The sequence below is a fragment of the Oreochromis niloticus genome, linkage group LG23 (genome assembly GCF_001858045.2).
Source record: "Oreochromis niloticus isolate F11D_XX linkage group LG23, O_niloticus_UMD_NMBU, whole genome shotgun sequence".
Classification (NCBI taxonomy): domain Eukaryota; kingdom Metazoa; phylum Chordata; class Actinopteri; order Cichliformes; family Cichlidae; genus Oreochromis; species Oreochromis niloticus.
The window spans coordinates 36824882-36849345 of record NC_031986.2 but is presented as its reverse complement, the minus strand read 5'-3'; the positions used below and the strand labels follow the sequence as shown (position 1 = coordinate 36849345).

Here is a 24464-nt window from a genome sequence, read left to right as displayed (position 1 = left end):
TGAACTTTCGCACCTCATTTCCCCTGAATCTTTTCAGTGGTCAGCAAGAACAAAACTTCAAACGCTCTTGCTCTGTTTTTTGCTCCTGTACCGTAGATACACGAAATATTTGAATGCCACGCTTGTGACAAAAAGTTCATCTCTACAAATCAACTGAAACGCCACATGATAACACACTCAGGTAAGACGATGATGCTGCAACGATGAGCTGACCTTTTTGCTTCATGCGTTCTCTCTGCTTCTCTGAGATAATCTCTGTTAATCTGTCGCTGATCAGAGAAGCGACCGTACACCTGTGAGATCTGCAGTCGGTCATTCAAGCGTTTGGACCAGGTGACGGCTCACAAGATCATCCACAGCGAGGACAAACCGTACAAATGTAAGCTGTGTGGGAAGGAGTTTGCACACCGCAATGTCTACAAGAATCACAAGAAGGTGAGCAAGTGTATAAGATGTGAAGAGCCACTTTAGATTTTTATGTTCTATAATTAGGTATATTATGTTAACTATACCACTGTATCCAGATGATTGGTGCTTTCAAAGAGGAGATACTCCTTAAAAGTTGGTGTCACTTCAAAGCTAGAATTATTAGTGAAGCCGTGATCAATCAGGATCTCGTTGGTTGCTGTTATCTGTGGGGTCTCTGGCCATTTCCACCCTTGAGGTTCCCTGTGTTTACTTTTGGGATTGAGCTGTCACTCAGACAGATATGCGGGGGGGGGGACAGACGGGTGTCGCAAAAACAGAAGCACTTTGAATCTAAAGCCCCTCAAGCTGCTTGTCTTCATCAAGTCAACAAACTAAATTGGCTACGGAGCCTTAAGTGAAATCCTCTTGCATCAATTTAAGAAGCCTCCCCGACGTCCACGTCGAGGCGGGAGGCGGCTTGCGTTACACTTTATAAACATGCTGCTCGATTCTCTTTGCAGACGCACTCCGAGGAAAGGCCTTTCCAGTGTGAGGAATGCAAAGCGCTGTTCCGCACCCCCTTCTCTTTACAGCGTCATCTTCTCATCCACAATAGTAAGTATTACCATTGATGTGTCCATCAGACTCCTCAAACACTGTTGACATAGAAACCCCCTATAAATCTGCCACTATCCAGTTGAAACTGCTGAAAACTGCTCCTGTGCACATACATGAGTACAGCAATATGACCAGCTCATACATTTCCTGGCTAATTGTGATCAGCTGCAGTGGAACCACCATATTTACAGTTACTCCCACAGGTTTCTGTTCAGGATTCTTTGAGCTCCATGTGTTCTCCTTATAATGCCTCAGAAGCTGTAAGTAGATATCTCCTTACAAAACATAGACATCTTTGATCTTAAAGTGGCGAGTTCGCCACATTCTTTCACAGCATTTTAAAGTAAAATTGCCCTGTTAAAACCAGCCTACTAAGTTTTACAGGCTATAGTCCTGTATTTTTACTGTTTTTATTGCTGTCTCATCCCTACCACTGTGGATATTTCCAGACGCTGTAACCCCATCAAAAGTCTCCCTGTTAAGACATCAGTTGTCTGATTGTCTGGTCCTCCCTGAATGCTCTGCTTTGACAGAAACTTTCTCCCTGGACAGTTGAGCTGCAGATGAGCCTTGGCAGGATGCATTAGTCGTCCTCAAACTGTGCCAGATAACAAAAGGATTGTAAAGCTCAAGGCATTTCCTGCTGCTGTCTCAGGCGGCAAGAAGCAATATAATATCAGGACTTTTATTATGTATCAATGGGATATGGGGCTTGAGGATTGGATGTGCGATTTCATTGTGCTCTAGGCGAGAAAACAGAAATAATATTGAATAAATGTACCAGTAAAGCAATCCAGTAATTGTTCCAATGCGTAATTTTCAAATACTTTTTTTAAGTGCTTCTTGGTCAGTTGGATCACAGACAGAGAGCCAAGACACTCAAGTGTTTACACCTGAATCTAATAAGTGTTACTGTCAGTATCACTTCCATAAGAAGGTCAAAAGTCTTTCCTCGAGGTCTCTGTGTTCACCAGTGAAGTGGCAGATTTTTGTCGAGCAAAGAGGAGAAAATGTTTCGGGGAGTTTGCCCATGTTTGGACTTGACTTTGTAAGTCCTGCACCGATGGCATATTTTCCTGCTTTTCTAGCTGAAGATGCACCAGGATGTAAAATTTAACATAACAAAAGACATGTACACGTGCACTTTAAAACCAAGTGTAAAAACCACCCATTTCTCACATTTTGCTCAAAACTGCAGAACTATTGTGTAAATGTGCCAAAAGAAACAAAAAAGGCCATATTTTGGGGTTATTATTGTGATAGAATAACAAAATGTGTTTCAGTATTTTTCAGTCGATTTATAGATATAAAATTAATTATTTGATCTTAAAAATGCAATTCCAGAGATTATAGGTAGATGTTGGGGTGGTAGAGGGGTTAGAAGAGAAAGCAGCAGCATATTTATAAATGTATACATATAAATTTTGCAGCATATGTGGACCATCAAATTGGGAGGGTGTGTCTGGCATATGACGTGAGGAGAGTGTGTGTGAAGCAGTGCAGCTGAAGCTACCTGCCTGAACTGGCTCACAGGCTTCGCTCTATTTAAACCTTTGGTTCTTTCATATTATGTCATCATAATTCTTAAATCCCACATTCTTTAGCCCTTTTCTGTACACGACTTTAAAGTTGCAGTGTATTTGTAACAACGTGACAAATCAGTATGTAGTTCTTGCTTTGGGTAGAGCACATTTATGTGTTTAGACCCCATTTGTAGACCTTTGGCATAACCCCTGTGTGTGTGTGTGTGTGTGTGTGTGTGTGTGTGTGTGTGTGTGTGTGTGTGTGTGTTTGCGTCTAAATTAAAGTTTGTACATGCTTATGTAGGAGCGTGAGTACCTTATTATCAGACTGAAGCCTTGCTCAGTGTTTTAATGGAATCACTTTGCGAGCGTGCCGTTGACGTTAATTACCATCACGAGAGTGTTTCCATCTAAATTAAAAAACAAAGCGAGCCTCAGCTTTCGCTGGTGTTCCTTTTCACTGAGCTGACCATCATCTGCCTTGGTAATAGGAGAATGAGTGCAAGCTTGCAACCACTTGCTCCCTCCGTCTAAACTACTCTGTGGAAATTGAATGATCTCCATATAATTGAAACATCTTTTCTTGAACAATAGAAGCTGTTGTGTGGAGGCAGAGAGCCGAGGCGTGAAGGAAAACATCAGGCTTCGCCATCCCAGCAGCTGACATAACTGTCTAAAAGCTGTCTGTCTGTCTGGAGTTTTAGGCCTGTTCAGGGAAATGATTAATAAAATAGGGCATGTTTTTTAACTTTTTGACGTACAGGCCAAACATATGGCAGAGTATTTTATTTTACTGTTTACTTTGGCATGTGTTCAGCTACAGATACACAATAAAAGGCAACCAGACCTTTTTAAAAGACGGTTGTCTGGGTTTTCTTTGTAGTTATCTGCCCACACAATAGCCCTGGTGAAATTGGGTCCCCTCTTGTTGTGCGTGATGACTCTGTGTTCAGACGTTTAACAATAGCTGAGTTGAAATGGCTCTTGCAAATGTTCGTCTTTTCCTTGCTGCAGGTGAGAGAACATTCAAGTGTGACCAGTGTGACGCCACCTTCAAGAGGAAGGACACGCTCAACGTCCACATCCAGGTGGTGCACGACGGCCACAAGAAGTACAAGTGCGACCTGTGCGAGAAGGCTTTTGTCACTCCTTCTGTCCTCAAGAGCCACAAGAAGGTGGGTGAAAAGAGCTGGAGCCAGACGACCTCAATCATACGCGGTGATTGCACGTCTGCTGGGGCTTTGTCCTGAAATTGAGTTCAAACACAATTGTAGTTGCATTTATTTGAAATGCGCACAGACATAACAGTTAGAAAATAAGTTGTGAAACTTTGCAAAGTAATATTTAGACAGTTACTAAGATTATATGCCATTTTGAGATAAAAGTTGAAGTAATGGAAGAACTTTGCTAAATTGCAGTTTAAGGCTGATTTTCCATCATCATCACTCTGCTATGAAACTAAATTGCAATAAAATCAATGGCATGGTGAACATCTATTCTAACAAAATATTTCCATTGTTTCACATTCAGTCTTGCTCCTTGCCTCACGACACTGATTTCTCTAACTATACTAATATTTCAGACTATTGAATCTGCTGGAAACATCCATCTCGACCGTTGTTGCCTAAGCAGGCTTGGAAATCAGTTCATATGTTGATTAGAAATGGCAGTTAGTCCATTAGCTCCGCAGGCTCTCAGAGCCCCGAACAGATCTCGCTGCAGATTGCGAGCCCTAAATCTGACAACGTCCGGTGCAGTTATGGATCAAGATTGAAACCAAACAGTTTCTTGGCACACGGCAAAAGAAAATGTCTTGGAGGTTGTCTCAGAACAGTAGGGCTGAAGACAGGCATGTTGAACTGTCTCAGTGCTCGGGGTGTCTGGAGGCTGCTGAGAAATCTGGCGTTGATCAAAGTCAGGTTGTTGAGGAGATGACAACTTGCCGACTGTGTTTACATGTGTGGAGTAACCCCACTTTTGGCCGCGTTATTGTTGAAGTTGTTTTTAATATGCACTTTGATACTATGCAACTGTTTGTCTCTGCAAACCTGGCTTCACAAATGATCGCAAATAATTATCACACCCACGTTCTAACTGGAGCTCCACTCACAATTCGGAACATATGACGAGAATCTAAAATATATGGTGAAGGATACGAATCTTTTTTAACCTCAGGAGACATGTGAGTCAGACTTCTTACGATCACAGTAAGAGCTTACTTCCCTTTTTTAACTACCAAAGTCATGAGGCGTTTATACAGGGCTGCAGCTGCAGATTGATTAGAACAGATATTTTTCAATTGATGCCGTTCAGTTGGAGTTTTTGAAAAAAGAAACTGTTAAACTTAAAAACACACAAAAATAATCGCTTGTTTATTAAAACTAGTTGCCGGTTATGTTTTTGTAAGCTGGCTGTCATCTGACGTCTTTTAGAACAGAAACAGAAGCAGCCATTGAACTTGAATAATTTGATTTAGTTCATCAAGTGAATGAATCAGCTACACTCATCGCCCACTTCATTAGGTACCCATGCTCAGCTGCTCGTTAACACAAACATCTAACCAGCATGGCAGCAACTCGATGCATTTAGGCATGTAGATGTGAAAATATCCCTCGAGAGGCAGTTTTCTGATTGAAAATGCCTTGTTGATGTCAAAGGCGATTGGCTTCCTTATCATCTTAAAGCTGACTGCAAAGTAACTATAACTTAAATAACCACTGGTTACAATTAAGGTGTGCAGATGACAGGCTATGAACGCACAACACATCAGACAATAAAGGAGATGGGCCACAGCAGCAGGAGACCACACCTTTTGTCTAACCTTCAGGTTAAGAACAGGAAACTGAGGCTACAGTCCGCACATATGATGAGTCTTAATTTCTCACGCAATATTTGGACAGCAGGGTCAGAATTTGCCATAAACAGCAAACACCACACCCTGAGCTCTGTTGTCATCTGGCTTCAATTCTTTCTATTAGATATAAGCTGATATATCAGGTCATAATGCGAAATAAGGTCATGTTTTTACAGTGTTTATCTGTTGTGACACATTAGTTGTGCTAAATATTCAAAGATGAGGAAGAATATAACCACTTATTTCGAGAGGCAAGGTAAACCCTGGACAGGACGCCCACTAAGTGCATGTCTTTGGGAGGAAGCCGGATGACAGGGGGAGAACATGTAAACTCCACACAGAAAGACCCCTGCCTGATGGTGGAATTGAACTCAGGATCTACTTGCTGTGAGGCGACAGTGCTAACCGCCATGCCACCATGCTGTTCAAAGTGTCTGTTAATTTCTAAATCAGTGCATCCCTTCTCACTAGATTCAGTTTTAGTTTTTTAAATTCAGTGATTCAGTGAATTCAGCATTGCTGTAGTTCTACTTTGTATCAGAAATAGTTAAATAAGCACAAGAAATTTGTGTGTTTGGTTTCTTTAACACATGTAGCCAAAAGCCACAGGAAACATGGGAAAGTATGAGTTGAGTGCTTGACCCTGGAGGGTTAATCAGTGTGAGTTTATTTAGTAGGCGCAGTCGTTATGGAAACATTTCGTTTGACAAATGCTGTCATCTCACCTGAACCAAGATTTTATGTTACAAGAAGGAGGAAAAATAAAATATTTCAAGGTTGAAAGTGGCACTGACTGATTTGCTGAAACAAACAGTTTTTGCTTTCTTTTCTTCTTTGCTTGTTCAAGCAAAACTGGATGGATGGCATGAACTTGAGCTTCATTTTATATAGTACAGTGCAAATGTCTCGAGCAACCTCTTCGTTCTTCATATTGTGCTTCCAAGCAGTAAGACTTTCTTATCATATTTTAAAGTGGTCTTGAGCTATAGTTCTCCAAGCTTTGCTTAAAAATCCAAGGAAACTTACCATGTGGAAGCGGCAGGCCTAAAAAGCTATTTGCAGCAGATAAATGGTATGTTTAGGTTCTTAAGAAATAAAGAAATAGTTTTGGGGCTGCTTTAAGCCAGTGGTTTGGGAATCTTGCCAAAATCAGATTTTTATCCATGAGGAAAGCATCTGTTTGGCAACAGCTTCATTTATCAGTATGACAACGATCCCAAACAAAGTGCCAGTGCGGTAAAAACATACCTTGCAACACACAATGGAACCCTATCAGTCATGGACTGGCCTCCCCAGAACCTGGACCTCAACATTACATAAGCAGGGACAGAAAATGAAATAAAAGGCAGCCAAAATCTAAAGAAAAGCTTTGAATGTCCTCCGGGAAACCTGGAAAACTATTCCTGAAGACTACTTAAAGGCTTGCCTAAGAGAGTTTGCTGCCCCTATTTCCCATTTTCCAACAGAATATAAAGAAATGAAGGGTGACTCGAGCACTACTGTGTGTGTGTGTAATGGTAGCTTATGTAAATGAACAGTAATGTACATATCTGGCAGAACAGGACAGCGGTATTCACTGAGCTCTCTTGTATTACAGTAAATACTTTATCCTCAGTGAGCCTGAATTTAGGTTCTACATAGGGGGTGTGTGCGCTTGTGTGTGTGTGTGTGTGTGTGTGTGTGAAAGCATGTATGTGCACGCAATGTGTGTTTTGCTTGTTGTGCAAGTCTTATCTCTTTTAGTGCCATGCTGGAGGAATGTACAGATGAATGAAAATTGCCGGGTTACTCTGAATAGATACAGACATAAAAATCATTGTCATAAAAAAAATCCCCAGCGAATTGCACGTTTGTGATTTGAGACGTGATGTTCCCATGTGAAGTCGCAGACGTCACTGCTGGCTGTCTGTTTATAAAGGTAGAATATGAATTGTATTTTCTCTGTTTGTATTAAATAATGCAACATTGCTCCATCTGGGATGCACGTGTTCATATAAATGGATTTGTTTGTGTGTGTTTGTGCGACACTGAGTGTGTGTGTGTGTGTGTGTGTGTGTGTGTGTGTGTGTGTTGAGTGTGGATGGAGCCTTTGTAACGAAACACCAGAGGTGTCAGAGGGACACAGTGGGGTGACGGAGGAAAGGATGGGGGCCAGAGAGGAGGTGTTCCTGTATTGTTGTACTGCTGTTGAAACTGTCGCTCTGAGTTTGAGCCTTTCATACTCACGATTATTCTCGGGAATTTACAACAGGCCAGCAGGAGGAATTTAGAGTGTACTTTTCAGCAAGGAGCGGAGTGAGGGGGGTAGGGTGGGGAAAGGTAGAGGAGCTAGTGCACTCTTGCCACATGTTCTTCTTCTCTGTTTGCATGTGCGGCCCTTATGGGTCCATGGAACTCACCACTGTGGACAGCTGGGAGGTGAAGGGAGAGGAAGAAGAGGGAGAAGAAAAGGTCTCTTGGGCTTTGGACCCTGGCAAATCTGTATCGTCTGAATTCTTTGATCCAGCAAGCTTGCAGAATCAACTGTCATGTGAACATGTGCATCTCTATTTACTTGCATTATGAGAACTTGTTTATTCTGGACACAGTCATATAGTTCTGGACTTGCTTTTACAAAATGAAAAAAGCACTAAAATCTGAGAATGTTTGGGTGAACAGATGTATTTTAAGACCCGAGTATGAAAAAAGCCCCTTAATTATCTTTTTTGATAACTTGGTTATGGGTATATGTTCTGACTTTGAAATCCATCTATAACCATGGATCACATTTTACTTTGTAATGTAGCAAAGATGTTAAAATGTGAATGTTCTAAATTTTTTCCTTAACATCCACCATATGTCTCTTTTATCATTTCCCTGCCAGACACACACGGGGGAGAAGGAGAAGATCTGCCCATACTGCGGGCAAAAGTTCGCCAGCAACGGCACGCTAAGGGTCCACATCCGCAGCCATACAGGTCAGCGGCCCTCCGTGGTTCAGTGCTTTGTTAAATCGACTTTACAGCTGCTGCACCTGCATTGAAAGTTGCAGAGTAACATATCAGTTCAGATTAGTACAGACTGATTAATTTGCAGTGCTTTCATTTCACTGAACTTTGTTTCATTTACTTTATTTATGATTATATTACAAAGGTTAGTGTTAATTTAAAGTGTTTGGTTGTAAATTTGTTGCCAACATTGTTCCTGAATTGGTTGGAAGAAGAGGCGAGCGCCTTAAAGCAGGACATCAGAGGCAAGTGTGTGCTTGTTCAGAACTCAAATGCTTAATCAACAGGCTGAAGTCATACGCAGGTTGACAGCTAGCATAGCAAGGAATCCAAGCGAAGAGCAGGCAAAAGGTTAAATCCAGAAATCAGGTGAAAGTCATACACATGCAGAATGAGATGAAACAGGGAACTCTGTAGGAAAAATACACAAGGAAAAAACTAGAATAAAAATCAAGAGAGGAAGGAAACCACAAGCAAATGCCTGTGAAGTACAAAGGCAGTCTGGTAGGGAGCAAATGCAAGCAGGAGAGTTCATAGAGTTTTGATTACTGGGCATATGTGATACCATTTGGGAAGAAGGTGGGAAATGTAACCTTGCAGAACGTGCTCCATAGAGTCGCATGTCCTGGGAGATCGTATAAATGTGCTTTAAAGTCAGATCGTGAAAAGAAAATAGAGATTACAAATTGTTCAGAGTTCACACTGTAGCTGTGTTTATTATCTTCACATGCATGACTTGGTGTCAGGATTTCTGCAAATGAATCCATCTTCCAGGTCACTCGTATGTGAAGTAATTAAAAAAAGCAGAAAATAGTAAAAAAGCATTACATCACGCACATATTTTATGGTTTTACTTTCTGAGCGCAAAGTTAGATGAGAAGATCAAAACCACTCTCTGTTTGTAGTTAAATGTGACGCTACAACCAACAGCTGGTTAGCTAAGCTGAGCATACATAAACCCTGGAGTTAAGGAGAAACAGCCTGGCACCGTCTCATGGTAACAAAATCCAACAATAAGCACCTGCAAAGTTCACCAACTGAACATGTTTTGTTTATGTTATCCATGTTCACAGCCAAGAATTAGTCTAGCACATAAATTCTCATAAAACCACTACTTGTAGTTATTTTTGTGCACAATTAACAAATGACATGTCTTATAATCTGCTTGCTGTGGCTTTATGTTGAATGCACCCACATGAGATAGATGTTGTCTCACAAACAGACCCGTTTCTTGTTCTTCGTAGTATCCGTAGATCCTGTAGATCCAAACGCTCGTGTCCTCCCACCTTCACTCTGCACATGTTACATCTAAGCAGTGAGACGGAGTGCATTTTAATGTTAGAAAATGGCAACGTGTTGGAGCGCTGGTTGCACTATCCTTTGCACCACCACAAAAATAAAGCCCTGCATGTTCATTAAACTGCCTTAAACTGGAAAGCTACACATTCTTGTGCGTTTCCTTACCAACAGACTGGTGCAGAGACCTGGCACGGCCACACACACACACTTCTTGGCCTCACTCCCTCTTCTTCTTTCTGTCTGTCTCTGGAAATCTTCTTTTCCTCACTCCAACTTAAACTTCATCCATTGCTACTTATCTTTTTCTCAGCCGTGTTCTCTTATTGTTGTCTGCCTATTTGAGCCTTACCTGTAGTAAGCCTCTTAAACTCAGTAAATGCGGTTTGTTATGAAGCCTACCTAATGTAATCAATGTTTAAACCCATTAAAGCTTCATCTTCCTTGTAGCGTTAGCTCCTCAAATTAAAAATAATTTCAGGAATATTTGTGGACGCCTGTTAGACCTTCTGTCCATCTGATGTATGTTTGAATTGCCATCCACAAACAAGCGTACCACGCTTTGTCAACAGCCCCCTTTGTATCTGTGTGTGCGTGAGCTGTGTTTGTGTGTTTGCGTACATGTGTATGTGCGAAGGACAAACCAACAGAAAGGGTGAATGTATACCAGTGTGGTCTGCAGCCCAGTCTGATCGTATTTATATAGAATAAACAAAAGAGAGGAATGCTGGGGGAGGGGTGGGAGCCTAGGGGACACCTAAAAGAAAGAAAGGAGGAAAGAGAGAAAAGACCACTCCAAGAAAGCATCTAGCCGGATGACCCTTGACCCCGACTAGCTGTAAATCTGTCCCCTCATTCTATAGGCTGGGTTTTTTGTTGTTGTTGTTGTTATTTGTTGTGTTTTTGGGCAAAAGGGAAAAAAATAAGCTCTGGTGAACAGCGTGAGTCGTTCCCTGAGCGACAACCCTAACAAGAATCATCTTGTTCTCACACAGTGAAGAGTGATTTCTCACAGCTCATGTAGCTCATCTGTGAATATGTAGATAAAATGAGCCTGTTAGTGTAAGTACAAATCTCCACAACCGCTTTCTTTTCCATGGGTGATCTCCTAAGAAGGCCACTAGCTGAGTTAGATGCCTGTAAATCGGCAGGAAGGCGGGAAAGCTTGATCTTGTTTGTCTTCCTCCTTCACAGGAACAAGTCGGCATTGATTATTTACCTGCTAAACACAGAGGACTTTGTAAGGATTCCTTGGAGATTTCCTTCCCGTATCACTTTACCATCAAACACTACGGAGCATTATGAGAGAAACAGGCGAATAATGAGGATAGAAAAAGTGTGAAATGGATTAAAGGGAAAATTGAAAGAAAATCAACCTGAGAGCATAAAATGTTTTGGAAGAGATGTAGCGCATATGTGACTTGGATTTAGTTTCAGTTTAATTTTGTTAGAACATCATGTTGGGCAAATTAGTTTTAGTGCCACAAAGACAGGCATCTTCTCACAGAGCACCCTTTATGAGATCACCCATAAAATGCGAGCTGTCAAAAAGCTGGACGAGGACGCTGTAGAAGTCTGTAGTCATGATGGATGTTTCTATCATTTTCTAAATTATTCTGTTTGGCCCTGTGATTGAGCGAATATGTTCTAATCCACATCACAGCTCAGTGAGAGCAGATTTTCCCACCATGTGTGCCATGAAGTGGTGAATAACCGTAGTGGGGTCATGAAAATTATTTGTGCCAAGGGAAAATGTTGACAGAGCCCAGTGACTTGCTGTTATACTGACATCATAGGACATTTCAAGTTGGCAACGAGCAGTGTAAGCCCATGAGCTGCGTAACAACTAATTGGAGTGTCATTTTTAACCCTTTAAAAATGACACTCCAACAATCAGACTTTTGACACATGCACTGGTCTCCAGTGTACCATTCCTTTTTAACCATAAAGGAAATTGTGTTGTAAAATTAAGTTCATAATCACCCACATAACCAACTAATTACAAGCAAATTTTTAATTAAATTTAACAAGAAGAAAGACAAGACAAACAAAAACACATGAGCTTGCCCTGTGCTCAAGGTTCTGTGTAAGATTTTGGCTTGGATATGTACAAGATTTCAGAAGTTTCCATTCCCAATTAAGAGTGAGGAATGATGTTCTGCTCGCAGAAGCCATGCAATAGAGGTAGCCCATCCAAAGAAAGTTGGCTTAGGCTACGCCTAAACTAATCCGGATAAATTTGAAAACGATGTTTTTGTCTAAAAATGCTCCGTGTCCACACTATAGTTTTCAACCGTTTCCGAAGAGTTTTATTTGAAAACGCTTACTTTCCCTTCGCATGCGTGAAACATAAGATGATTTACTTTCCGGCTCTTTGAAACGTTGCTGCAAAATGTCGAGGAAAAGCACCGATTTGTTGTTGCTGCGAGTAACACAAGAGTACAAAGTTGCAAAAGTGAGTGAGAATATAGACTGAGAGACGTACCAAACACACCGAAATTAATATTCCGTCTTCTTTGAAGAAAAGCTGTGTGGAGCATGTACAAACTGATATTGATCTTTAATAGGCCTGTAAAAAATGGGGAAAAAACAAAACAACTGCTGTACAGTGCCGTCCGCCATCTTAGTTGAATTGGTCACATGACTGCGTCATTTGACTAAAATGTGTCATCGTTTTTGAAAGCCTCCGTTTTTCTACTTTTGAGAGCGTTTTCAAAAAGCTCCGTTTTCCTTGACCAAAAAGACCGTCTCAGTGTGGACGGAAGGCCAAAACGGAGAGAAAAAGATGCATTTTCAAACGAAAACGTCTTAGTGTGGACATGGTCGACTGTAGTTCAGGGGGTTGGGAAGCTCATCTTGTAACCGGAAGGTTGCCGGTTCGATCCCCTGCTCTGTCTGTCTTGGTCGTTGTGTCCTTGGGCAAAACACTTCACCTACTGCCTACTGGTGTGGGCCAGACGAGCCGATGGCGCGATATGGCAGCCTCGCTTCTGTCAATCTGCCCCAGGGCAGCTGTGGCTACAACTGTAGCTTGCCTCCACCAGTGTGTGAATGTGAGAGTGAATGAATAGTGGAATTGTAAAGCGCTTTGAGGGTCTCGAAAAGCGCTATATAAATGCAATCCATTATTATTATGGCCTTGGTTGGCGTTTAGGAACGTTTATGGTTGCTGTTGTCACCCTTACAAATGCTGCAGCCAGTTTGGAGACATTAATGCCTTGTTGTTTATCGCAGTTTCAATTATCTATCAGTGCAGGTGCCTAGAGATTCCCAGATTACATAGTTGGAAACATCCTGAGAATGTGAGGAGGAAAAAAAAACTTGGAACAAACATGGAATTACCTTGCTTCGTGTTTCATTTCCCTCTTTTCCTATACCACTGCTGATGCAGAGATCTTTATCTTAGTTACAGACATTATAGTTTTCACATGCAACAACTAATGTGGTGACCACAAACAAGGATTTAAACAGAGAGGAGACAAAATGGTTTGTTTCAGGTGGTGGATGCAGCGCACCAGGCACAGCAGAAGATAAATAAGGATTAATTTGAACTGTGAATCATGCAAAACTACTCTAGTTGAATAAGTGAACAGAATAAGTCCTGTTTAAATTGCTGTAAGATGGGATGCATCAACACCACTATGTGTCACCTGGCACGATTGGGTTAAAAGGAACACATTAGCCCTAAATACCCTTAGATTAATCAAGTACTGGAACAGAACAAGGTTAAGCACACAGAGAGACATTGGAGAGAAGATTACTCTAATCAGATTTCTAATAGTCAGGTTGTTCCTTTTCTTATTTTTTTAAAACAGAGATCGTTCTTAGAGCCCCTTTTCTAAAAAATATATTTTCTGGTTGTGGTGCAGCGCGGTTCAGAAAACTAAGAAAAGCATCACACAACCATAGCTGTCTTCATCTTCGTAGTTTAAGCTTTAATTTGTGTCATCTGATTGGATAAATCAGATCTAAATAGATTAAATCGCTGCCAGGCTTTGTGTGCGCACTGTCTGGTTATATGCATTTGTGTATGTTTTAATAATCCAAATTAAAAATATGAAAATGATTCGCTAGACAAAAGCTTGACTTTAGCCCCTCGTGCTGAAGATAGATATTAATTAAGGCTTAAGTGGCGAAACATCAATAACCATTAAACTTTTTCAGCTTATTGTAGCTTTTCCGCTGTTTAACTTCTATCTCTTTCCACAATCTGGGAGTCAGTAATCTAGTCTGCTAACTTAGTCTCTGGGGACAACTTTTAGGTTTTTGATATCAGTGGTCAAAGCTTCCTGTTTGGCCTGTTGTTATAAATGTTGCTGTATTGTTATATTTAAATCATTGCCAGATAATAACCAATCAGTGTGAGGTTACATTTTGACAATCACAGTCCCTCTTGTGCTCACCGCACATATTGTGTGTCTCCATGCAACTTAATCATGATTGGTCCGTAGAACTCACACTACAGGCTACAAATAGATACTTTGTATTCACAGGCGTGTATCTGTTTATGGAGATTACTCTTTTCATTAAGCGCATTTACATACAAATAACCTGTTAATGTCATCATGTTTAACAGCTTGATGAACCCTGCCACCCCGACAATTTGAAAAGACTGAGATCTCAGCCATGCAGGCCACCAGATAATCATTAGTGCCAAACCCTGCATTCTAGTATTAACAGGTTGTATACAGTAGATAATGTAAATACAGCTCTCTGTATATGGTTTCCACAGATGTAGAGCAAGGGCCAGTAAATGCTAGCATTTACTCAGAGGCGTGTGCTGCAGTTGTGTGCTCTATATAACGTTGGTAAATCATTCCCACCTGAGTTTTGTAACATTTGTATAATTACACAGATGGCCGTGCCAGAAAACTAATATTCAATGTGCTTTTTTTAAACACTGGGTTGCTGTAATAGAGATTGCCCCCTGGCACAAGATAAGAAAGGCTCTGTTCTTTGTACAAATAAGTTTCTCAGCGAGACCACAAATTATATTAGAAGCAATACACATAGTAATACTATAATGTTTTAACTTATACTATCCATACTGCTGGCACAGCTTGGAGGTTACTAATTGTCTTGATCATGGTATCATTTTTTATGGTAATTATATGCAGCCCATATTTTGATGTTTATAAAGCTACACATTTCAGCTTGTAGCGGTCTCACACCAGAACAGCTGCCCCTGAACTGACATCTGGCAGAACTCTGGAATCACTGAACCTATTTACGTACAGATGACTTTGTTTGTCTTGACTGTGGTCATGGTTACAATCTTGTAAAGCAAAATCACCATGTAGTGAATTATTGTTTGTCTCGATGATGAATAGTACGTCACTGTTGCATGGGTGTTGAGATGGTTAATTTGGATTGAGGGCTCGGTTTTGAGGTACGTCTGGATCAGATCTGCAGCATGTGTGGCGAGGCTCGGGCACGGACTCCTCTCGATAGAGGCACCTTGGTATGGTACTTTGAGCGAATTGTTTGAGGAAGTGGTGAAAACTTCTGAGCCCTTTGCTATAATGGAAAGGTCAAGTGTAAAAGTTGTTGGACGTTCCTCTGGCTCATCAAAGGCAATCTCTTATCATCTTTAACACACCGATATCACGTTACCTCCCTGGCCCCTGTCGGCATGTGGGACAGAGCAGAGAGAAGGACAGCGGAGGGCCACTGTCTCCCCCAAACTGGAGGAAGCCAGGAATTAATTTCTGATGGACAGCGCTAATGTCTTTCAGACTGGAGCCCCGAAGCTACAAAGCATTCTCCATAACACGAACGCCGTGCGGCAGGCAAAACGACAAAGCCGACCATCTGCTAACCAGATACACGGCCGTATGCGCACACATATACAACGCACGAGGGGTGCCAAACGGATCGATTAGCAGACAAGGAGTGTGAGGGCCACAGCAGGGGGCTGGGGGAGACACCCAGGGTCAAAGAGATGGTGTACTGTTTCAGCACATGCTAAATCAGTTACCATCTCCACACACATAAAGCCCTGGCTCAGTGCTGCAGCCACCCCTCATAATCCCCAAACAATCTGGCTCAATCTGGAGAATAAGTGGAGGGTTTCTAGTTACAGTAACACTCGGCAGAACAGACGCTGAATAATAGAGACCAATGTTCCAACGTTACTGCTTTGGTTTCCAAGTAGCATTTGTTTATTTCCTGTTCCGCTAAGAGATTGAGGGGTTCTTGTTTTAGTCCAATCAGACTGAAACCCTGGAAAAGCCTTGACTGTTGAACAGAACTGATTTTGAGTAGGGTGTTTGAAGAGACCATATTTATTACTGACCTCTTTTTAAAATATTGGATACCATCAATTAATCTGTTTGTAGTTTCTTGATGAAACGCACATGTTCAGAGCCAAAGAGTGTATAGGTTAAGTAGGTGAATTGGTATGCACTTGTAGCAACGCTCAGTGTTAGCAGGGTGTGGTTGTCTGTGCTGTATATTCGCTGACAATAGCCAGCTCCTGGGAGGGATGTGATCCAAGCTGCAGAGTACACTAGCACTCTGTGCTCTGGTGCTATTAGCACACTAATGCCTTCCCCAGGACTCCCCAAGGCTAGCGCTGGGCCTTAACCTGATACCACACATGCTACATAAGACATAGGGTTTGTCTCCAAACACATCTGGGATTCAGATTTTCCTGTTTGTCAACAAAAGGCCTCCTAGAGGCTGAAATTGCTCAGAAGGGGATTTTGGGACAGAATGCTGAGCTGCCCTCATGCACATGTTTCAGTATGTGTAATCCGTTCACATATGTCACGTAAATCCTTTGCACACCAACCTGAGGTTACACGTTGTATTACTATGTGTCACAGCGCTCTTCCTCATGCCTCTTTAAAGCCCTCTTGCGGATGGGTGGGGGGGTTATGGTGTGTTTAGAGCCCAGTTTGTATGTTTGGTACATGACAGCTGCTGTAGCTTTAATGTTGAAAGATGCAGGCTTTGTAGGATGTGTTAAGAATAAAGCTCACAACCATTTGTTTTTGTAACTTAGTCTTTAGAAAATAATATAAAAAAATGGCCAATAGATAATTGCCGTAGCTTGCCCAAGCATTCATATCGTGGTTGTTGAAACATGGACCTAATGCTAGAAACAGAAGCACAAAATCACCCCAACACAGTCCTGTTTATAGCGGTAGGATAATATTACTCTTCTATTCCCGAGATGGATTTTCTGATTTAATAAGCATCTCTGCATTTTGAATCCCACGGAAACACGGCTAATTAACCTTATTACTTAAAGGGGTAAAACATCTCCCCCATCAATAAAATTCCTTGCTTGCCTCTTCAACAATTATTCACTAAAGAGAGATTACTGTGAAGCCGATAAGAAATTAGATGCTTGTAGTGAAGAAAGGAACAACAAATGTGTAGCCTTAGGTATCTGTTTTTGATAGAGTTTCATTAAACAGTACTGTGAGCTCTTGCAGGCATAAATATAAATATATATATATATATATATATATATATATATATATATATATATATATATATGTATATATATGTATAAAAATTCAGCCAAGATTCGTTAAGTTTCACATGGAGAAAAAAAATCTAGATCACTGTGATTTCCTGATGTATCAGTTTTCTAGACATAGGGGTGAATTTAATGTTTAGTTTGCAGAGTATGAAATAAATTAGGCAATAATGGAACCCACATTTTTTTTTTTTGTCAGTTTTTGTACTGTATTATCCTGTCATAATCTTTAATTTCAGCACAGTCCTATAGGTTACCTCATATCCCTTCTATAGATTAGAAATCAGTTCTGTGATTCTTATCTGGCCCGTCCATCAGTGCAAGGTAAACAGATCCATGTGTCAGTGAACCATTTGACTGACAGCTTGTCACTTTCTCTTTGTCATCAGCGGTGTGCGCTCAGATAGGATCTGCAGGAGGTTGGCTTGAATGTTTTTGATCCAACCAAGAGAAGCCACATTGCCTGTGATGTGCTCCTAAACGGTTGGCCAGTTGAAGCTAAGATAGCGAGCCAACACAAGCTTTAGCTCTGCAGTGGAAAGACAGTGTGCATCATAATGAATGAGAAGTTCTTCACCAGTAACCAGGTCAAATTTGTATTGGGGCAGGACGAAAACACAGTTTACTGAATAGGACAAAGGCAGCAGAACATATGAATGAGCAGAGGTAGTTTTAGACATCAAACCCCAGCGTCGAGAAATGGTCAGAATGGGGAAAAAGTGATTTAAATGACTTTAACCTCCTAGGACCTGGCATTCACAAATGTGGACATCACATTTTGGGATGTCTAGACCAAAACACTAAATTTTGGCCTGATATCCACTTATGAGGACATTTTACTGCCACTGTTCTGTCAAAATTTCAAATAAATGTCCTCTTATGTGGATCTCATTTTTCTCAGAGACAAAAATCAGGTAAAAAAAAAAAAAAAATCTGGAAATTCTTTGTTGTCCTAAACAGCCCAAATAGCAAAGAGAATTTAAAAATGCATGCCATGTAAGAGTTCGGGTCTTAGGAGGTTAAACATGACATGGCTGTTTGGTGTCTGAGTATTTCAGAACCTGCTGATCTACTGGGGATTTTTATTGCAAATCATCTTCAGGGTTTACAGAGAATAGTCTAAAAAAGACTAAATCTCTAGGTGAAAATGCCTTCTTGATGCCAGAGGAAGAATGGTTAGACTGCTTTTAGCTAATAGCCAGGCAATAGCAACTGAAATAACCACATGTTACAATCAAGGTATGCAGAAGAGCATCTTCAAATAAACAGCATATTTAACCTAGAAGCACATGGGCTACAGCATGAGAAGACAACACCTGGTGCTATTCTACTTCTGTCAGCTAAAATCAATCACAAGTTAGGCAAATGAACCTGTCTATATCTGTGATGACTCCACTGTAGTTTTTACAGTTTCCAAAGCCATCCAGTGGGCCAGATTAGTCACATGTTTGATGGTTCCAATTAGAAGCTGCACACGAAGTAGTTACTTTCATTCCATTTATTTGCATGTGTTACATGCGTACGTAACCGCATTACTTCTTGCATCGATGGTAGCCGTATCTCCCGACCTCTGTTCTGCTAGCACTAGCCTTAAGGTGAGCAGCATACATGTTCTTTCATATTTTCTTTGTGGGGTTCTTTACAAGTGATGCCTTACTGATATACGTACGAGTTTCAAAAACTGTTTACTCCTCTGTGATACAGTATCAAATTCATATACATATATGATGTATTATGGTGTTCCTTTCCTAGGTGAGCGCCCATATCAGTGTCCTTACTGTGACAAAGCATTTAGCAAGAACGATGGCCTGAAGATGCACATCCGCACACACACTCGTGTAAGTTTTTCCATTTCTTACTGAATTTTTCTTTCCTGTCTTTCATAGTTTTGTATTGTTCGTTAATACTAACCATTGTACACAAAATGAAGGTGGTATGCTCTTGGCTGTCCCAGACGAAAGCTGACTGATGAGGATGAATTATGGCGATGCCCAAAGAGCGGCTTCCAAACCTTTACCTTGTTTGTGTGTGTTGTTTTGCCTTTGTAGTATTTTTATGACTAATATCTGGCTGGCACAAACAAAAGATGTCCCTCTTTATATGGGATCACACAGCGTCTTTATTCCTAGTCTCCCATCCCACATTTTGAGACAATCCCACCCAATTTTCTCAAATGTGGGACATTCTAGAGCACATGCACTTTTCTAAAATCTGGCTTTAACCTATAAAGGGAAAGCTTTTTACCCCTCAGCTGTCACCCTGTCGGGCAAAAAAGCAACGTAGAAGTTTCAAATTGATACCTTAAGTGTATCAGCTAAAAATGTTGGACACGTTTGAATCTCAATGAACTCAACTTTAAGGTCAGATACAAAGTTTTCTCAAAATCTTGTGAATGCAGCATCTCGAGAAGGAAGTGACCTCGAATTTGGAAATTTATACTATAGGTGCATCTACTAGGAGGCTGAGGGGTACTACAGACTGCCAGTACTTTTATTATAGTCATAGAAAGTTAGTCTGTCTAATGCCACCAAGGAAATGTCCAAATAACCAAAGAAGCTGTGCAGATTTTGTTGAATATCATGGAAACAACAAGTTATTTTTCAGTTTTACACAAGGGAAAGCACTGTGTGAGGAGACTCAGCATATGTGTGTCATAATTGGATAAAAACTGCTAAAATTCTTAGATATGACTCAAAAAAGGTGCGTCAGTCTATGGATACTTTCAAACTGAAACCCAAAAGTGTTATTAAACAGAAAATCAGCAATAATGTATTTGGACTGTCTGGTAACATGGACAATTTATAGTGTTTTTTTAAGGTTATATATGAACATTTCAGACTCTTTCAGCCTTGTTGACGTGTCCAACTTTGTCCCACACAAACAGTGTTTGACGAACATTTTAGTTAGTAGGATCTGGTCACCCTAGATTGTGCAGTTTTATCAGACTGTTATCTAGTAGCTGATATGTGTGTGTGTGAGTTGTACCTGCACAGTTGATGAATGCAGCTTGCTAACCAACTTAGCTAGCGGTAAATGATAAATTAGCATTCTAGCCTATACGGTAACTTAGGTCCAAAACAAAATAAATGGTAAATGGCCTGTATTTGTATAGCGCTTTACTTAGTCCCTAAGGACCCCAAAGCGCTTTACACGTTCAGTCATCCACCCATTCACACACACATTCACACACTGGTGATGGCAAGCTACATTGTAGCCACAGCCACCCTGGGGCGCACTGACAGAGGCGAAAATAAAACCAACATGGCAGCAATGTTAATTCTGAGAAGCCACCATCTCTATGCCTATCTTTTATACCGTCTACATTTAGTGATAATTTTGAAACAGTGGTCATTTGTCTCAAAGTTGGCCAGAGAGAAATTTCCATGAAAAAGCTGCACTTGGTTGACCCAATTAGCACTTCCTGTATATTTTAGTGCTGCATCCCAGAGCAAATCTTTTGCCCAACTTCAGAGTTGTGTGGCTGCACGTTTGGCCATCACACACCTTAACATTCTCTCTTTGCTACATTTTGTCAGGCCATTGTCTGCTGCCAGTTAACGCATAATTACACCTCCGTCAGTGGTTCACCATTTTCCAGAAGACATAATTAGTCTAGAGACTGTCTTTGCTTGTCTGTCTGTGAGGTTTTTTTAGGTTCACTGATATTATTAACAAGCCAACCAGGTGGCTGATACTATTCTTTTTGACGTCAAACAGTAAATAGATCAGCATATGTGATGTCTGCTTGATAGACATTTGACCCGCCATGCATAATTCAGACGGATTAGATAAAGGATGATAAGACTGTGAATAGGTGCAGACATAGAAAGAGTGAATGGGATGCCGGCTCCGTTCCAGGTGTACCTTGAGCGCACACTTTGGGTTTTTCTTGTGTAGCCACTGTGTAAAGTGCAGCGTTAGCATGAAGAATGAATTAACTCTCACACACCTTGCCTAATGCAAGATAGTGTGAGAACTCCGTGTCTAACATGTGACTTTCCCAGTAAATTTCATTATAAGGCAATAACCACCAGTTTCATAATTTGTCCAGTAAGGCCTATGGATAAAAAGGCAGCAGTGGTGTAGTGACAGACAGGGGAGAGAATTGGAAAAAAATTGCTTGCACTTTGCTTTGAACACATTCTGAATTTTTTTTTTACTTCATTATAAACAGACACAGCTGTTTGAGGATGTAGAAAATTCATAACAAGCATTTGTTTTATGGTGTGAACATGTAATTGCAAAATGAGGCCATGTTTGGGGTGGGGAAAAGAAAAGGTAGGCTTCCCTCTAAATGTCATGAGGTCATTTCCCGTGCTGGGACACGGATCGTTTTCCTGCGTCATTTCTCAACCCACTAAAGTTCTCTGCCAAAGCGACACTTTCCATGCGCTCTTTGTAAGCATCTGGATGTGTGCGTTAGTGTCACTTTTGACGAATGAGACCTAATATGTGTTTCATCATAGACTTCCGTCATCAGTTTATACAACTCTGACTGTGACAATCGAAGCCTGTCAGCATAGTTAATTTCAAAGATTTGTTCTTCTTTAATGCTGTCCAGAGCACATCGCTCTATTACACTGTGCTGATAATGAAGGTAACCTGCCCAGGTTGCTGTGACTCCGTAAGAACATGCAGGTATGATTTCGTAGCGTGCATCTGATTAAACTGACTGATGTTTTGTTCCCAGTGTTCCCAGATCTGCCTTCGCTCACAGCGCTCTGAGAAATGGGCTGAACAGTTACACACAGCAGAGGCAGATGAAGTCACTGTTGAGAAAAATTAATGTCATTTGGCTGAAAGAGCTGCAGCTCACTGTTAATGTACAGATGATGTGAGATGGATGTGACTGGAGATTGTGTGCTGTGTGTTTATACCGCAAACCACATCACCTGCAAACCAAAATGGAACATGTCTGATGACGATATTTTGGAAGTTAAAGGATTTTTAAAATAATTTTGATCTTCAATGAAAACTGATATGGCTGTTTGTTCTGCGGTTACAGAAACTAGCTGGTCATCTTTCAGCCATATGGTATAGAATTTCCAATTCCCTTGTTTCCTATTTTCTAAATGCTAATGCTTTATATGTAAGTTTAATAAGACTAATGTGTCACACTAAAGTTTACTCATGAAATTCGCCCCTTTCACTTTTTCCCAAAAGGCAAAAGCTCTACCTGATTCATGCGTGAGTCTCAGAGGTGATCTATTGTGCCTTTCTTTAGTTTCTGTTAGAGATGGCACGATACCACTTTTTTATGTCCGATACCGATTCCGATATCATAAATTTGGATATCTGCCGATACCGATATGAATCCGATATAGTGTGTTTTTTAATCAATAAAACTGTTTTTTGCTGCATTTTGTATAAGTTCATACTCAAGTTTAAATAAACAACAACACTAAAGCTATTCTGTTATACCTGTATGTAAAAAAATACACTGCACCCAAAATATTTCATAGTTCAGCAATACTGATCAATCTAATAAACTTAAACCTACTCCATCCTCCCTATTCTGGTATTTTAAAGAGTACTTAGCAGAAATATTAAGCAACCTAACTAATAGGGTTGCAAACTCCCAGCAAAAAAAAAAATAGGGAACCACCCCCCACCCTCCACCTCATGATGCTTAATCAACGTAATCAACTTTAATTTGATGCAGTGTGAAAAAAAAGCACAGAAATAAATTATTTTTCAAGAATAATTAAATAGATTCAACATCTTTCTTCAACAGAATTGCAGACTGCACAGATGGTACCTTCCCAAAGGAAAAGTACTATAGCTTACTAGGGTATATTAGACTCAATAGTTACTATATACAGTAATAGACTTCTATATATTTTACATAAGATTAAAACTTTGGGTGTAAGATTCAGATAATTATTTTTTAAAAGCTAGACATTTTAAATGAGAATAAGAAAGAAAAGTATGTCTTTGTGCCCCCTTTTCCCTGTTCATGCCCTATCGGCCCCCCTGGCTAAACTTTGCTAGATCCGCCCCTGCACAGTCACCAGCCGTCAGCTACGTAGAAAAGGATCCTGGTCTAGAAAGTAATATTAAATACATTCTAACAACAGCTTATCAAGTTTAAACGTGCTGCTGTTGTTCAGCCGCTGGTTTCCTCTTTCTGGTGCAAAGTGGGCCAAAAACAAAGAAGAGAGACGGACTCGCGACAGAAAAGCCGATCAGCTGATCATTGATCAGTTTCATGATTGAAGTAGCAGCAGCAGAGGGAGGGAGAGAGAGGCAGTCGCTCCATATATCGGTTGTTAAGCTTAACGTGGGAATGCTTTACAAACATTCAGAGATGAACTTACACACTTGCTTTACTTCTCTCTGGGAAAACTTCCTTGGAGATGAAATGCCGGATTGCTATCGAGGCTACAAATACACACAGCCGCTCTATCACGTGATGCGTACTGCTCCGACGTGCTACGGTTATGAGCCGAGTTATGCCGTGTTGCAAGTTTTGTGAGGTGCTTTTTTGATATTTAATGGATCGGGTTTCATTTTTTATTTCTCTCCAGTAATTTACGTCAGTATCGGACCGATACCGATACGTAATATCGGATCGGTCCATCTCTAGTTTCTGTTAATATGTATTGTGCCAGTGTGGATGCTCATACTAAACATGGCCAAGTTTCAAAAAGTGAGGTCTGTAAATGTACAGTTAATTAATGTGAGACAAGCTCTCGGTTTTAGATGGCTTTTTCTGGCTCTGTATGATGTCAAAGGAAAAGGGATAGCTCTAATAATTTATTATTACTCAATAATAAATACATATTAAATAATAATTCAATTAACATTATTGTAGGCTCTTCACCTTATAATATAAAGTGCCTCGCAGCAACTGTTGTTGTGATTAGGTGTTGTATACCGTATTTTCTGAACTATAAGGCACACTTAAATTTTTTTAATTTTCTCAAAAATCGACAGTGCGCCTTATAATCCAGTGTGCCTTATGTATGAATTCTGGTTGTGCTTAATGACCTTGAACCAATTTTATGTGGTACACGACCCTTAAAAATCTGTCAAAAAATGTTTTAGTACGACTTTGGTAAGCTATGAAGACACACCACTTGATGGATTGTCTGAGCATTACGGCTACTGTAGTCAGGAGCCTCGCAGAGAAATCTGGGTCCAAACTCCGCTTCAGGTCCCAAAGTCAAACGAATACTGTGGCATCACTGAGAGTTAAAAACTGTCTAAATTCTTCCATCTTTAGTAAAATGATCAGCGTTGCTCCTTTACGAGGTGTAACAATTAAGTTTAACATCCAGGCATCCATG

At 40.6% G+C, this 24464-nt stretch overlaps 1 protein-coding gene across 3 annotated transcripts in view; it reads left to right on the top strand.

Annotated features, from left to right (window-relative positions):
* prdm5 (PR domain containing 5) overlaps positions 1-24464 on the top strand; it is a 47043-nt gene that overhangs the window by 12737 nt on the left and 9842 nt on the right. For 2 of the 3 annotated variants that reach the window (XM_003439782.5, XM_025903311.1), the window contains exons 9-14: positions 97-181; positions 278-435; positions 930-1023; positions 3564-3724; positions 8267-8360; positions 18928-19013. In XM_003439782.5, coding sequence (XP_003439830.2) covers positions 97-181; positions 278-435; positions 930-1023; positions 3564-3724; positions 8267-8360; positions 18928-19013 — 678 coding nt within the window. The remainder of the gene's footprint in view (positions 1-96; positions 182-277; positions 436-929; positions 1024-3563; positions 3725-8266; positions 8361-18927; positions 19014-24464) is intronic. The other variant, XR_003216482.1, reaches the window with a different exon arrangement.